Raw genomic sequence first — 15,136 nt, 5'->3', positions numbered from 1 at the left:
TCCATAGTAAAATCAATACTGCAGAGCTGGCTGAATTTTCATCGCAACACACAGAGAGTAACATTGCAGACCCTTTGCAATGTCAATTGAGCACATTTACAATTCATCGTGCAGTGCAGTGAAAACTTCTATGCCTCTAATGTTTCTTAATGTTTTTCTTCAGAATAAGGTTTTTCAGATGAGAATGAGTTGTTCTTGCCAAAGAACACTTAAAACCTGCAACCTGTTATATGCTGTTTGTCATTTTGACTAGGCAGCACAATAGTCATCGTCCTCCCTTCTCTCTCCATCGCATTAAGTATTTTCAACAGAAATTTCCAACTTTCAAAGAGGTTTAAAATTAGGAAATAACATGAGCAGAGAATCAAGAGTGACCCTGAGCACTCTTGAAAATCTAGTCATTGACTTCTCAAGGCTCCCTGTCTACTATTACGTTCCATCCTCTGAAAGGCCTATACCAGCCTAATGCTAAAATACAGCTATCCTGCACGTGTTCTTAAATCCTCTGTTTCAAAATCTTTGTATTTTAATGGAGTACAACAATCGATAAACTGGAAGCCCAGCAACTGGACAGTCATTTCCAATGAGCTCCTAGTTGCTTTACTATCTCCTGCAATTTTTGTTATGGCTTATATTATTTGGTACCACTTCAATGAAATGACAGCTTTCAGAAATCATAATTTATTGTGAGTAAAACTAATTTTCTAAGCCCTAAAATCTTTCCTCTCAAGTCTAAAGTTTACTGGATTCTTTTGCCAGAAATCTTTGAAAGAGAATCCCAATTTATCAAATTCAAATCTTGTAAACATAATGACCTCCAGAGTTTCAGGAGAAAATCTGGGGGATGGGGGGGACAGGCCCAGCCCATGCCAAAATAACCTGAAAGTCCAGGCACTTATCTGAAGTATTAGAAATATCTTCCTAAGGAATCAAACACACAGGGCAGAGATCTGAACACTTGAATTTGGATATCCCACTTTCCAGGCTATGCAAACGTAATTCCACATTTTTTCCAACAGAATAACCTGGACGTCATTCTGATACAGGGTGCACAGGATTGGATTTTTTCCTTCCAGTACTACTCAGAACATCATCTACCTTCCAAAGCCTCAAGCATATAGCACTAAATGAATAAATAACAGAAAGTGCCTGAGAATCAAAACAGGAAGGAAAAAGGGAAGGAAGGAAAAAAGGAAAAAGGGAAGGAAGGAAGGGAGAACTTTAATTTAATTTATATTTCTCATGTGCTGTTTTTTCTTGATCTTTAAAATCTGTAAGTGATATTCAAGCCTCAAGGAAGTAATTAACAATTTTGCAAGGTGCATCAATACTGCCAGAATACTACACTATATCATTATTTGAAATAGCTAGCATTTAAAAGGCATCTTCCAGGATGCCTCAAAATCTAGCAATGTCATGATCTTTTTGCACTGATATGATGGGCCAGTTTCTCAGGGTATTAATATAGTATTCCATAATTAATATATCTGGCATATCCAAGAAGAATTATCCTAGTGTTCTGAAAAGCCAGAGCCTAGGTTAGGCTACTTATAGATGGCCAGTGCTCCTAACAGCCAAAAATTAACATTCTTATTTTAGACCAGATAACTTTTAATTTGAAGTTACATCGACATTGTGAACTGTGCTATGATAGATAACCCAGCTCGCTGTAAACAAGCTAACACGTACACTGGAAACAATTTAAGTCTGATAGTCCCTCGCTGCTCACAGACTGCACTGCATTGCTCCTCAAAGGAGGAAAGCACTTCGCGTTTCCCATGTGGTCGTACGGCTGCCTTAGCTCATGTGCAGCTCGCCCAAGTGCCTTGCTGCTGCACTGCAGTATGCTGCACGGACCTACCACGGAGATCAAATACAGAAGGAAAGGATTTAGCCAATTTGACACCAAGCAAAGCTGCAGGGCTCTCCGTGTCTCCATCAGCTGTTGAGGTGAGCAGCTGCGGTGAGCACGGCTGAGGGAGCATGCCCAGGCAGGGGAACTCCTCCATATAGTGACAGAGCTCCAGGGAGGTGAGTAGGCTGAGGAGTATCAGGGAGAGTGAGAGAGAGGTAAGACTACCAGAATGGCACCCTAGTTCCCTGGGACAGGCTGGGCAGGCAAGCAGGATGCATGGCACAGAGGGCTCCCTGCCCCCTCTCCACCTGGCTGAAGGCTATTAGGAAAAATTTCTTCACTGAAGGGGTGGTCAAGCACTGAAGCAGGCTGCCCAGGGAGGTGATCGAGTCACCAACCCTGGAGGAATGCGTAGATGTGGCGCTTAGGGACATGGTTTAGTGGTAGACTTGGCAGCATTAGGCTAACGGTTGGACTTCATGACTTTAAGGGTCTTTTCCAACCTAAACAATTCTACAGCTGCATAGATTTAACGATAGGCAATATGTAGAGGCACTTGATCTCTGCCTTAAGGAGAGGCAATAAAACAATGCTAGTGCTATTCTAGGGCAAGCACAAAAACTTTCTCTAAAACCTTATACTTCACTTTTTAAATCTGCAGCAACAGCCAGTGAAGTGATTTAAAATTCAGTAACCTGGAAGAACCAATTATCAAGATCTGATTCATTGGTGTGTAAAACATTGTTAATGTCATTTAATGTTGCCCTACAGACACAGTGTCCCAGTAGATGCATTATTTACCTGTATAACTAACCTAAAGTTCTGGATAGACGTGTAAGAGTTCATGCAATCCCTGGGTCTCCAAAAGACTGTTTAATAGAAATGCATGCTCCTAGCTTGAGTTTTGGGATTTGTATCTGTCAAAAATACTGGGATGTATTCCAAAGTACAGTAAACGTCTTAGTCTTTCAGTTGCCACTCAATCTGATCTGAACAGTTAGTCTAAGTGTCATTGTCCTGCCAAGTTATCTATTCTTTAACTTCTACAATACAGCAAATAATTTCCTCAAACTTTCAGACGTATTTTTAATTGTATTATTTTTTTTTGTTACTGCAGAAAAGTGAAAATGCTGCTGTAGTAGTGCTGGGCAGCAACAAACTGCTTTGGAAAAAACAGAAACCAATTTTTCCCTATGCTTCTTGCTATGGGTACCGTTAATGGAAATAACTAGCCTTTAGCTTTATACATTTTGCTTTCAAACTGATACCAAATTTGAAAGACAGGCCTGTTTACATCCCTTGCCTAAACACTGATCAAATACTGACGTATCTGTATTTCACTTGCAGACACAATTTCCAACTTAGTCATCATCTGAATTTAATCAAGGAATTTCTTCATCTTGTAATTTCTCACCTGCAGGTAGTTAGAACTGTGATTACAATTAAAATTACCATTAAAAACTTCACGCTGTGGTTTCATTACCTGTGTCAAATGAGCTATATTAATTATGAATTATGATACTCACAACCTTATGTTAACATGCATCTCAACAGGAACTATGAGGTTTCCACTGAAATCTGCAATTCAAGACTTAATTCTGGTAAACATCTCAGAACTTAAGCTAAAACTCAACTTCACGAAAGAATGACTCAGGTACTTGTGTTGTCAGAGAGCAAGGTTAAGTATGTCACTCACAAAGTGCACTCACACGTTCATATTAATGTATTATATACGGCTTGCCATTATTTGCTCAGCTAATACATAAGCTCAGAGAAGGTCATGGAACCAAACCAGTTCCCTTTTTTAAGTCAAGAGAAAGGCTGTTGTGGCACCTCTTTCTGACTGCTTCTTCCAGGCAACCACACCACTACATGTAAGGCAGAGGGCGGTGTTAGACTCTACAGCATCCCTACCCCAGGTATAAGGGTAGTTGTCTGACTGCACAGAATCAGCATCCAAGATCTGCAGGGTTCTTGTACTGGCAGAAGCAGTTACTATCCTCTGCTGTATAAGGTTCTACTGCATCTCCCCAAAGGAAGTGTTTTAAATTGGGTCACATCTTCCCTTTAAGGATAAATAATAGATTAATATGTAATCTCTCAACTTATTAGCAATCCAAAAATATGAAAGCTACTTCTGCTGGAATCACCAAAAGGGAAAGTAAAGATATATTTTAGCTTCTTAATAATGTAAAAGAAAAAAATACAAATACATCTACTAAATAATTTAATTACAGAGCAAACCCAGCATTTAAAGAACTTCCCAAGTGTCAAAGCTACACAACGTAAACATAACCTAAAATTATTCAGTAGATGACCTGCAATACATCCAGTTACTGAACATGTGTAAAACAAAAAAAGCTACATTACCATTAAGTATTAGACAAAACAAGCTGGTGTAAGACAACTGTGTCAGCAAAAATAAAAAAAGGTTTCATCTTTTATCACACGTACTCATCCTGTTCCAAAATAATTACTCCAGTCTTTCTACCTTCTCCCATAGTTACCTTTGCACCCCCTATCCACCCTTTTCTGGGAGCACATTTTCTTACCTATTTAAGTCACTATCCCCTTACTTCCCATTTTCTTAAGAACAGGACAGTCAAAAGAAGCTGATGATTCTATGTAACAAACTTGAGTGCAAAAAATAAGTATACCAACAACTGTCCTGACCTTTTCACTCGTATTTTACGCTGTTCTTTTGATTTCATCTTCTGAAAATACTCCAGACTGCCGACTGTCGTGCTGTATGGCTCCATACCGTTACCATTACATTCTGCTATTACGTCATAACGAAAGAGGTTCCAGAACTCTGAGACGCGTTCTGCTCCACACCGCCCTCTATCGGCGAGACGCAGGTTATGAACGAGAAGGGCATCTCCTAATCCCAGTTACCGGCCTTCATATACTACAGGAACAAAAGCTTTAGCAATAAGTGAGATATAAAATAAATACCGTTTTTAACATCCATGCTTAAAGCAATAATCTTTGAATAATCTGAAATTCACAATAATCTTCAAAATAAATAAATTCAGCTTTAAAAATTGCAAACAGTACTAACTACGTAAGTAAGACAGTAGGAAGTTGGGATGGATTTATTCAAACCCACACAGTAAAAAACAAATTAAATAGCAAAAATTTACCGAGAAGGGTATCTTCTGCAGGGACCATGTAGCTGGCAGGACAGAATTCTATTTTCATAAATAAGCTCAGAGTGGAAAAGAGAAGAAAACAAAAAAGACAGCAAGGGGAGCAAGATAGGGACAAAAAGCAAAAAGGTACCTGTTCATAAAGAGAAAGAACAGAAAAGCATGAATTAGAAAATGAGGTAAGTCAGCACGAGGGGAAGAGGCACGAGGAAGAAGTGTGAAAAAAATCCAGCTCTCTAGAATGGCAATTTTTAGTTACTAATAAAAAGTACCACCTTCCAGAAAAGCTGCTTGCATGCCTAAATAGATGCTGCTTTAGGGAAAGTCCAAAAACCCTTTGGCATAAGAGTCAAAACTGTCTGACTCGGGGAACTGCTAAAGGAGACAGCATTTCATATTCACTTTCCGGCTGTGATCCAAATCTGGCACAGATGGCTTGTAGATGATTGTCACTGCCAGAAACCTGCAAATGATTGTTGCTACCAGAAACCCATTGGCCTATTATGAAATGAGTTTCAGTCTCAATCTGGATGTCAATATTGCAAAGGTGGGAAGGGGGGCAAGGAGGGGGGGATGGGGGTGTGACAATACCCTAGGAAAACACACCTAGTTGGTGTGGCTGCTTCTCTGTCATAAGGCCCAAAGCGCACCCTGCAAGAGGTGGCAAAGCCCCTTACTTAAATCCACCTTTGGCACACTGCAAAGCATGGGATGACTAGGTTTCACTCCCCGCTCTGCAGCTGATCTCCCTTGAGCCTTGTCCCATTTCTATTTAAGCCACTTCCCCGCAACTTCCACAGGTCTCTATTTCCCTTGCCGGTAAACCTGAAGTGATACTTTATTTTCGTCACCTCTTTTCTGCCTGGTTGATTTAGGCTATCAGCTTCAGGGTAGAAATTGCCTCCGACATGTGTTTGTACAGCTCCCTAACACCGATGTTGGGCAATACAGGACCTTGATCCTAGCTGGAGTCTCCATGCACTACAGCAGTAACACCCTATATAAGAACACAGACCCCCATGAAGAGAGAACTCTAACTTATAACAATTTAAAAGCACACAAGTAGGCTAATTTTATACATCGCAATAACCTGAGACAAGAGACAGCCTAACTGAGAGGAAGCACATGCTCTTTGTACTCTTTTCCTTAGAAAAAGCAGCTCTCATAAATTATCAATGCCATTTCCCACAGCAGGCAGCTGAGAACAAGCTTGCCTGCATTGTGATGCATTCAGTCACAAACTGCACCTTGCAGCGGGGTGAGCCCGCTACCTGCACTGCTGCCTTTAGACTGTCGAGGCTTAAGGGTAGATAACATCCCAATACCTCAAATAAATGCATAGAAACAAGTGTGGGACAATCTTGGTCTTCAAGACCATTATTGTTCCAGGAATTGTTTACACATCACACTTAGAGAAATCTTATCTGTTCTAATTGTCATGATTCATGAATTTACAACACAGCTGTGCTCCACAATTTTCATCCAACTGTAATCCCTCACTCTGCAGATAAATAACTAGTGACCGTCTATAGCTGCAATATCTAAGCACAGCCTTAAAACTTCAGAACTCATAAAAGCTACAAAAAATTGAGCATAACACAAAAGTCACAAGTAAAATCATGTATATTATTACCATCATCACATACATTTCAAGACATATTATGCCACTCAAAATACATGCTGTATAATCTGCTTTATACAGCACCAGACCCCTGTCGCACAGTTCATGGGTTCCCTTTGGGCTATGGCAGGTTTATCCGCACAAACCAAGTCTCAGTAGAATTACACAGACACTATACAGAGAATTCTGGGGACTTGCGGCAAATTTATTCCTATGTGGACTGCACTTTTCAGCTGACAGTGTTTATATATTTCTCATTATACAGTTTAGATAGTTTCGTAATTGCTGCTTATTAAGTTATAGCATTAAGATTTATTGTTAAAGAAGCCAGTGAAAATGTAAGAACAAATAATAATGACAGGGACTGGGACCTTACTGTGACTGAGTTTATTAATACTTTTATCTTCGCTAGCAACAGTTTCGTTTAACCATAGTCATGTAGTGCGAGGAATGTGTTCGCTTACTCAGGACACACCAGCATAAAATAAAAAGCAATATGTTAATTTCAGAAATTCTATAAATTAAAAACAAGTTCAGGAAAAAGATACGAAACCAAAACGTATAATATTTTTGAACAAAAAAGCTGAACTCCTGTGAATCTATAATGACTCCCAGATACTTCTGCTTTGTATTTTCTACTGGAAACTGCTGAAGGATACCAAAGGAAAACACTACTGTGCCTGAGAACAGAATTCCTCAAGAAGCTACACCTTACTCTCAACTGCATCAGGAACCACCTTTGGGGCTGGGAGCAGCTACATGAACTGCAGCTGATTTTTCACTTCCATCTAAACTATTTTGATTCTTTATAATAAAGGACAGAAACATCATTAAAAATGTTTCTGTTTAAAGAATTCCTAGTTCATTGTACCTGGTGTGAAGCTTCATACAAGTGCTTAATCATATGCTTGAACTATCTGAAACTGTTTCATGAACATAAATGCAATATATTTCCTTTTAAAAACAATTTCTCAATTGTATTTCATAACACTAGTGAACTCAAATCCCCTCATCCTATAACTATTACTATTTCAAAAGTAGAACATGTAAGAGAAGAAGAAAAGACATTAAGGGCAAAATGCTGAAATCACAAACTCACAAATAATATGAAACTCTTATTCACCACAGCATGAAAAAGCTAGCACTGAGCCTACTATTTTTTGTTAATCCACCCAAAATTTTCTCAGTGTCTTAAAAGTGGAAGCATAATATGCTTTGCAAGTTTTGGACGTACATGTGGATTGCTTAATGAGTTGTGCACAACACACACAACTGATTCCCCCTGGCTCATTTCACTTGTAAGGAATAACATGACATTTTATTAAAGAAGAAAACCACTTCTCTGCTTGAATTAATTCAGGTATATAGCTGCACGCACGTTTGATTGCCAGGACGAATGACATAAGCTTAGGGGTCATGCTACCATTTTAAAGCCCGTGCCAAAGTTGAAACAGCTTTGCCAAGCTCTGACAAGGGCTTGCAGCATTTTCTAGCGCACTGTAGATCAGCAAGGCTCAGGCTATGTCACATATATCTTTACAGACTTCAGCACGCTCTGTGCTCTGTTCCCCACGCTAGCAGCAGTGGCACTGTTGGCCGTTACATACTACCCAGGCCATAAAGAAGGTGGGGAACAGGCCCCCAGGCTTTGAGAGTCAGCATCCATTGAATTCACTACAGTAAACAAAGGTCTGAAGCAACAGAGCAGGTAAGTGTGGGGCACTTCGCTCACAGGGAGATGCACAGGGGGGCGCACATCAGGCCTTTCCCTCTCCTCCTGGATTTCACTCCTACAAAATGGTACTTTGACCTAGTTTACTAATACAGTGCTTTCATGGGGAAGCTCAGTCACATATGCATTCAGAAACGCTTGTTCCCTGGTAAGTATGTTTACGGGATTCTGCAGGATGCTTTAAACGAGCAGGTTCAATGAGATTTGCAATGATATACCTCTAAACCAGGAATTAGCTCTGAAGACTGAAAAATAACTCAACTTCTTGAGAGAAGACTAGGTTAGAAGCCTAAACAAACACTTCAGAGCAGAAGCGCAGTTTGTTTGCCTTTTGGTTTGGAGCAGTCCTCAGCAGTTTCTGACCATAAACATGGTTAACATTCAAAAATAGTATTATATTAGAAAAGACATGAGTATCATCAGATCTGTGTTTCTCTGAAGATCTGCTGTTTTGTCTCCCTTTGCTTTTCTGAACAGCACTGAGCAGAAACAATAGAGATGTTTTATTTCCTTCTTTGAGGCCACTGCTACAAAACCCCACAGCAAACTTTGGCATTGGCCTCTGCAGAGCCTTGTGTACAGTGAGAGAACGGAGAAACAGTTCCTCTGCTGCTGGGAAGAGCTATGAACAGCTGTTCTGGTATTTTTGCCTTCATTACAAGGCTTCAAATTGCATCAGAATGCATCCGCTAGCCATTTTTTAAGACTTATTGCCAATTCCTTATGTCTTTTCAAAACACATGGTCTGAAAGAGCTATCGGAGAGAGAATGGTGATATTCTTGGGTCCATTGTAATCAGATTTCTTTAATTCTGATTCTTATATTGATTGGAACTATCACGTGCACAGATTAGAACAGCAGGCTTCCACTTGTGCATCTACCGCTTATATTTTTCTCTGTATTAAGGAGTGGAAAAAAAAAAAAAGGAAAAAAAAAAGATTAGGTAGATATCCTAAGCTAAACCATCTGTTAACAACCAGACCAATTAAACCAACCCGCTTTGCTGCCTTAGCCAGAACACCTTTTTAATCACGCTTTGATTCTGCAACCATTCAGTTTGAAAGATTCTTCAATGAAAACTAAAGAACCCCATAACGCTAACGTCGCTCCGAACAGCACACTCAGAAATGCTGTCATTATTGCTCCGCAGCACAGCACAGCCCATCCCGCCCGGAGCTACATCTTCTTCGGCTCGCTTCCTCCTCGCACCGGCAAGGCAGGAACAAACTGTTCTCTTCTTCAAGCCGCAAACGCTCCCGCTCCAGAGCCGGGCGCCCGTGGTAGGGAGGGGCAGGGCACGGCCGAGCTGGCCCCAGCTCCGCAAAGCGCGGGCGGGTAGCGGGGCCCCTGGGCAGGGCGAGCGGGGCTCTCCGCACCCCGGGGCCGGGGCCGCTCCCGCGGCGCGGAGCCCCCGCTGTGCCCGCTGACGCACGGGGCTCTCGGGCAGCGGCCGCCGCACGGCGGCTCCCGTAGCTTATGGCAACGGTGGAGCCAATGGGAGCCGCTCGCCGGGTGCTGCTATGGCGATCCCGCTCCCCGCCATGGCGGCACCGCCGGTCGCCACCGCTCCGCGCCGTCAGGCAGTGGCGGCCGCGCCCGCCGCCCCGCTCCCGGTGTGGCGCCTAGCGGGCGGAAGGGGCGGCGAGCGCCCGCCGCCGGGTCCCCGCGGCCGAGGCGCGACGGCCGCCGGCGCGGCGCTCCGCCCGCTGCCGCCCGGCCCACCGGGGGGGGGCCCTGTGGCGGAGGCAGGGAGGAAAGCTCTCCCGCTCCGGAGCGGAGTGCGGCTCTCCCAGCGGCGCTCCCGCGGGCCTGACAGCTCTCCCCAGTGACCGGCCCCTGAACTTCGCGGAGCGGGACCGGCCCGAAGTTGGGAGGCGGGACCGAGGGCCCCGCTCCGAGAGCTCCCGGCAGGCGCAGCCCGCGACCCGCTCCCGCAGGCGGGACCCACCGCCTCCCCGCCGCGTCCCAGCCTCGCCGCCGAGGCACGGGCGCCGACCCGCCAAGGGGTGGCGGTTCCAGCCCGGGAGCAGCCCCCCTCCCACCCGCCGCAGGGTCCCCCCCGCACCTGTAAGGGATCCAGTCCGCCTGGTGCCTTGAAGTCATCTCTCCCCGGCGACGCTGCCCGGAGCCGAGGCGGGGGACGCGGCCGCTGCTGCCCGAATCGGAGCCCGCCACGGCGCGGGCAGCATCCTCCGTCAGCGCGCGGTTATCCCGGCAGCGGCCGCAGAAACATCCCCCCGGGGAGGGCTCCCAGCGGCGGGCCGGGCTGCATGTGGAGGGGGGCGGCCGGGGGCAAAGGGAGGCGGCTCCCAGCCCTTCCTCCCTGCCCGGAGCGGCGGCTGTCGGGCACCGGAGCGGGGGAGGGGGACGCGGGAGGGGGCGGAGGAAGGGCCAGCAGCGGGCAGGGAAAGGCAGGGCAGCAGTGCCGCGTCCCCGCTGCCGCTACCCGCCCGCCCCCCCCGCTGCTGATGCCGCCGCCGCCGTGCTCAGGCATCGCCCGGGCGAGGCGGGCCGCGCCGGGCTGAGCCGCCCTCCGCGCCGGGCCCGCCCCTGCCCCGTCAGCCGCGCCGCCACTGACTCAAGGCCGGCGCCCGCCCCAGCACTGGGCATGTGCGGGGCGCCGCAGCCGGCGAGGGCCAGGCTGGGCTCGGCAGCGGCCGGGCCCCGAGACGGGAAAAGATCGATCCCTGAGAAGGGCGACGGCCGGGCCCCGAGGCGGGAAAAGGCCGGGCCCCGAGGCGGGAAAAGGCCGAGCCCCGAGGCGGGAAAAGGCCGAGCCCCGAGGCGGGAAAAGGCGATGCCCTGAGGCGGGCAGCAGCCGGGCCCCAGGGCGGGAAAAGATTGTTCCCTGAGGTGGGAAAAGACCAAGCCCTGAGGCAGGCAGCAGCCCGGCCCCAAAGCGGGAAAAGGCCGGGCAGCCCTCACAGCTGACTGAGGCAGGGGAGAGGTGTGAGGAGAGCTCAGGCCATGCTTATGCACTTTTAAGTCCAGCCCTTCGAGCAAAATCTATGTAATTCAGCAACTCAACCGAAAATGGCTGAGGAGCCATGGTTTGGGGTCCATTTGTAAAAGCTTAATGCATCCCTTAAGGGAAAATTCAAGTTTTCGATTCGCCAATGCCAGACTGGTGCCTCATGGTGATGCAGAGCCACTGGGGCATGGTGGCTGCAGCCCACCTCTGCTGGCCCTGGCACAGCCATGAGCACCAGCCGCTCACCTGGGGAAACCATTGCAGAAGGCTAAGGCTGGCTGGGAGCAGAGTGCAGCCATGGCTACCTGAGGAGCCCACCTTTTGCTACATGTGTCTTACAGGCCACCATCTGCTCCTCCCAGCAAGACCAGCTCTGCTCCAGCTCTACAGCCACAGCAGAAGTAAAACCCATTTAAACCATTGACCACGTAAATCCCTCCTGCTTCCCCCTGGCCTTGTGTCAGACTATATGCCTACAGAAACAGTTCCTGACTTTGTGGAAAAAATAGGATCTGAAGAAAGAAGGAACTAGTGAAAGACAAGGATTAATGAAAAATCTGTTTGCTTTGAATAATGTCTGATCCCTAGGATCTCAGAAGTTTTGTTTAGGTAACGTTTGTGCTTTGTATGGAGGAGACACTTAAAGGAAAGAGTTGTGAGTTAGCTGAAGTCATCTTTTTGCACAGAACAGGTGCTGTGAAATGGAAGTTATATGTGGCACCCAGTGTACCCTGGAAAGGCTAAGACGGAGGGGGGCACCTAAGTGACAAAGGCATGAAGCTCTGACCTACTAAGCCATCCCCAAATTGCAGTGTTGGTCTTGTGCTTGATGGTGTGAACTCATGTGGAAGAAGGGTACAGTACAAGTTATCTCATTGCAAGGTATTGCAGAATTAGAAGGAAGGATGAATGATTTAGGTTTCGGAAAGGTGCGCATCTGAGTGGAGAGTATAAAAAATGTTCACCTAAGAAAATAGAGACAGGGAGTTTAAAAGTAAGTGTCCAGAAATAGCAGAGCAGAACAGCAGAAAAAAACCCCTTTTGTTTTGATTTTATAGCATAAAAAAAACCAAGGCGGCATAATTTTGCAAATAAAAACAGACTGAAGGAGATACTTTTTCATACAACATAGATTGGTAGAGTTCATTACCTAAGAGCTTGGCTGGGGCCAGGAAGCCAGAAAGAGTCAACAGAAGATGGCACACTTGACAGCAGAAATATTTCCATATTCTTCACTGTCATAAACTCTTGGGAAGCTATTTTGTTTTAAAGCCAGAAACCAGAATTTAAACATTTTCCAGAAGTTGAAATGAGGTCTGCCTTTACGGAAGAATTCTGTCACATCCGTATGGATAAGTTAACTTACTGCTTTCTTTACCAGCATCAGGCACTAGACTTGACCTCCCTTCCAGACAGGAACAATGGTCACCACTACCTAGCAAGGAAGCAGCTGCAGGAGAGAGAACCTATCTCCTGGTACTAAGCTGAATGTTTTTTTAAATACGCCCATTAACAGAGACTTCTTTAGAAAAGAAGACAGACAAAAACTGGAAGTGTTTCGCATCTTCAGAGTCAAAAGCTCTCAAGGCTAACGATTAGAATATCTATTTTCAAAACACTGTAAGTGTAAAGTCTGATAAATGAGCTAATGCACACACATCAAAAAGATCCCTCTGAACCTTTGAGTGATATGAAATATGGAAGTGCTATACCGTCATTTAAACAGCCCAAGACCACGTTTGTGTTAACAAATACAAAGCATACCAGGGTTACTGGATGTTCAAATGGGAGGCTGTCAGGGTGTCCTGGAAGATGGGGTTGCACAGAGCATAGTCTCTGTCTAGGGAGAGCTGACACGAGAAGAAAGATCAGGAAAATTGTATGGGGAGAAAGGAAAAACAATTCTCTGATATTTTATCTGCTTTTATAAGGTTTACTTACACCCCCAGCCTTCTTTCTCATCCTCCCCCACCCTGATTCTCCCTCATCCCTTCACCATCTTGGGTCACTTGCTTTTATACTGCCTCACTCTCCAGCTTTGGTTCTTTCTCACTGGCAATGTGCTGCCCCCATTTCTGAGCAGGTGAGCTGATCAGAGAGTTAATTCCAGCCCTCTGCAGCTGGCAGCATTAAGAGCGGGGTTACTGCATATCTCTAACTCTGAGCAAGGTCCCAAATCAGTAGTCTCCTGTGGATGGCACTCTGCTTTGTCTAGATGGCACATTGAGCTAACTGAATGACAGGGCAAGAGTTGAAGAGAAATCCTTGCCAGGTGGATGACTAAGGTGTTCAATTTGCTGTTTAACAAGCCTCAAGGCTGCCCTTGAGGTTCAGATCTGTTCATGGACATTTCTAATTATTTTCTGCAGTTCAGGAAAGACATGGCTTTTGCAGGTGCCAGTTTCCCCAGGTACTACTACAACAAAAACTAGGAAAAAATACCACATGCAACAAATAACCCTTACATGCAATGATGATTTCTAGGTACTATCTGTAAAGAGAATTGTATTTCTCAAAAGCCATGCCTAATTAGTTTCAGATACCAGCCTGACTGATGGACAAGGTAGTCTGTTAGAAAAACAGTGCTTTAAAGGTTCAGCAAAGGATATATGAAACAGATGGAAAGCAGCAACCTAGATGCAAACCTAGCTCCTCCACTGCCAAACATGCCTCGCTGAGTACCATGTTCCTCATATAGTGTGCTACCTTTCCCATTATTCCTTTTGTGTCCTCTGTGTAAAATAAGTGTCCTACTAATACATTTTTTGATTGAGATGATGAATAATACAACACAACTATATCTAACAGTTGAAAACATCTGCATTTGCAACTGAAAGCCTTCTGGCAATCTGGGCAGAGAGCAAGACATCAAAGCAGGGCTCTGCTGAAAGGGAGTTGGGAGAACCTAAGCAAGCAGTAAAATAAGAAACTGATGTAAGCTGTTTCCTAAATGTACAGATTATTAACTTTTAAAAGTTTAATTTTCCTGTGATGGGGGAATTAATTACTTATAATTTAGCCCATGAAAAAAAAATCAAGTAGTAAATGTATATACTGATTTGAAGAAGTGCACAGAGTATGTTTTACAGAGAGGGCTTTATCTATCTATATTCTGTTGTTCCTCTTTCTAGAGCCACTGTTGCTTCTGCAGTAGTAAACACATTCAGAGCTTGTGTGCTACAGATAGAAAGGTCTGTATGTTGTGTGGCTTAGAAGGTTTCCTGCATTTCATAGCTGCTATGGTAGGCTTGGGATATGTATTGAACTAAATTCCTGTCTCATTTGCCTTTTTAGCTGACCTGAAAGAAGATAAATTTTAGAAAAAAGAGAAGTATAATAACACCATACATTTTCTTATTTGTGCACCCATCCTGGTTTTATGCTGTGGTGTAATACACATCGTAACTCACAGTTCCTAACCCATTCATAGGACATCTGAGAGACTAACTCGATCTTTGCATTTTAGGTCTTTTAAAACAGCAGAAGCTTGTTTGTTGTCTCTGGATCAGCTCAAGCATAGTGCAGAGAACACTCCTATCTGGCCTTTTAAATTTTATAATAGCACAAACAGGACAGATCTGGCATAAATGTGTAAGGATTCTGGCTTTTCTTTTATTGGCTTGGATATTTCTAATTTTAAACTCCAAAAGACAAGGAATAGGGATGTGTTTGTGCTGGCATAACTACAGAAGTAGTTGTGTTTAGATTTTTCCATTCCAATATTTCTAAAATCAAGCTATCGTATTTGAAGTAAAACCATGCCAAATAAAACTTATCTGCATTTATTACAAACCTAAAGTTCCTAACA

At 44.6% G+C, this 15,136-nt stretch overlaps 1 protein-coding gene across 1 annotated transcript in view; it reads right to left on the bottom strand.

Annotated features, from left to right (window-relative positions):
* The window catches only part of TUB (TUB bipartite transcription factor), a 71,226-nt gene extending 60,259 nt beyond the window's left edge, over positions 1-10,967 (bottom strand). Inside the window, 5 exon segments of the mRNA XM_040608193.1 lie at positions 10,423-10,555; positions 10,558-10,639; positions 10,641-10,720; positions 10,723-10,828; positions 10,830-10,967. Coding sequence (XP_040464127.1) covers positions 10,423-10,555; positions 10,558-10,639; positions 10,641-10,720; positions 10,723-10,828; positions 10,830-10,967 — 539 coding nt within the window.
* Between the last annotated feature and the right edge of the window lie 4,169 nt (positions 10,968-15,136).

The sequence above is a fragment of the Falco naumanni genome, chromosome 10, assembly GCF_017639655.2.
Source record: "Falco naumanni isolate bFalNau1 chromosome 10, bFalNau1.pat, whole genome shotgun sequence".
NCBI classification, from domain to species: Eukaryota; Metazoa; Chordata; class Aves; order Falconiformes; family Falconidae; genus Falco; species Falco naumanni.
This window is presented reverse-complemented; position numbering and strand designations above follow the sequence as displayed.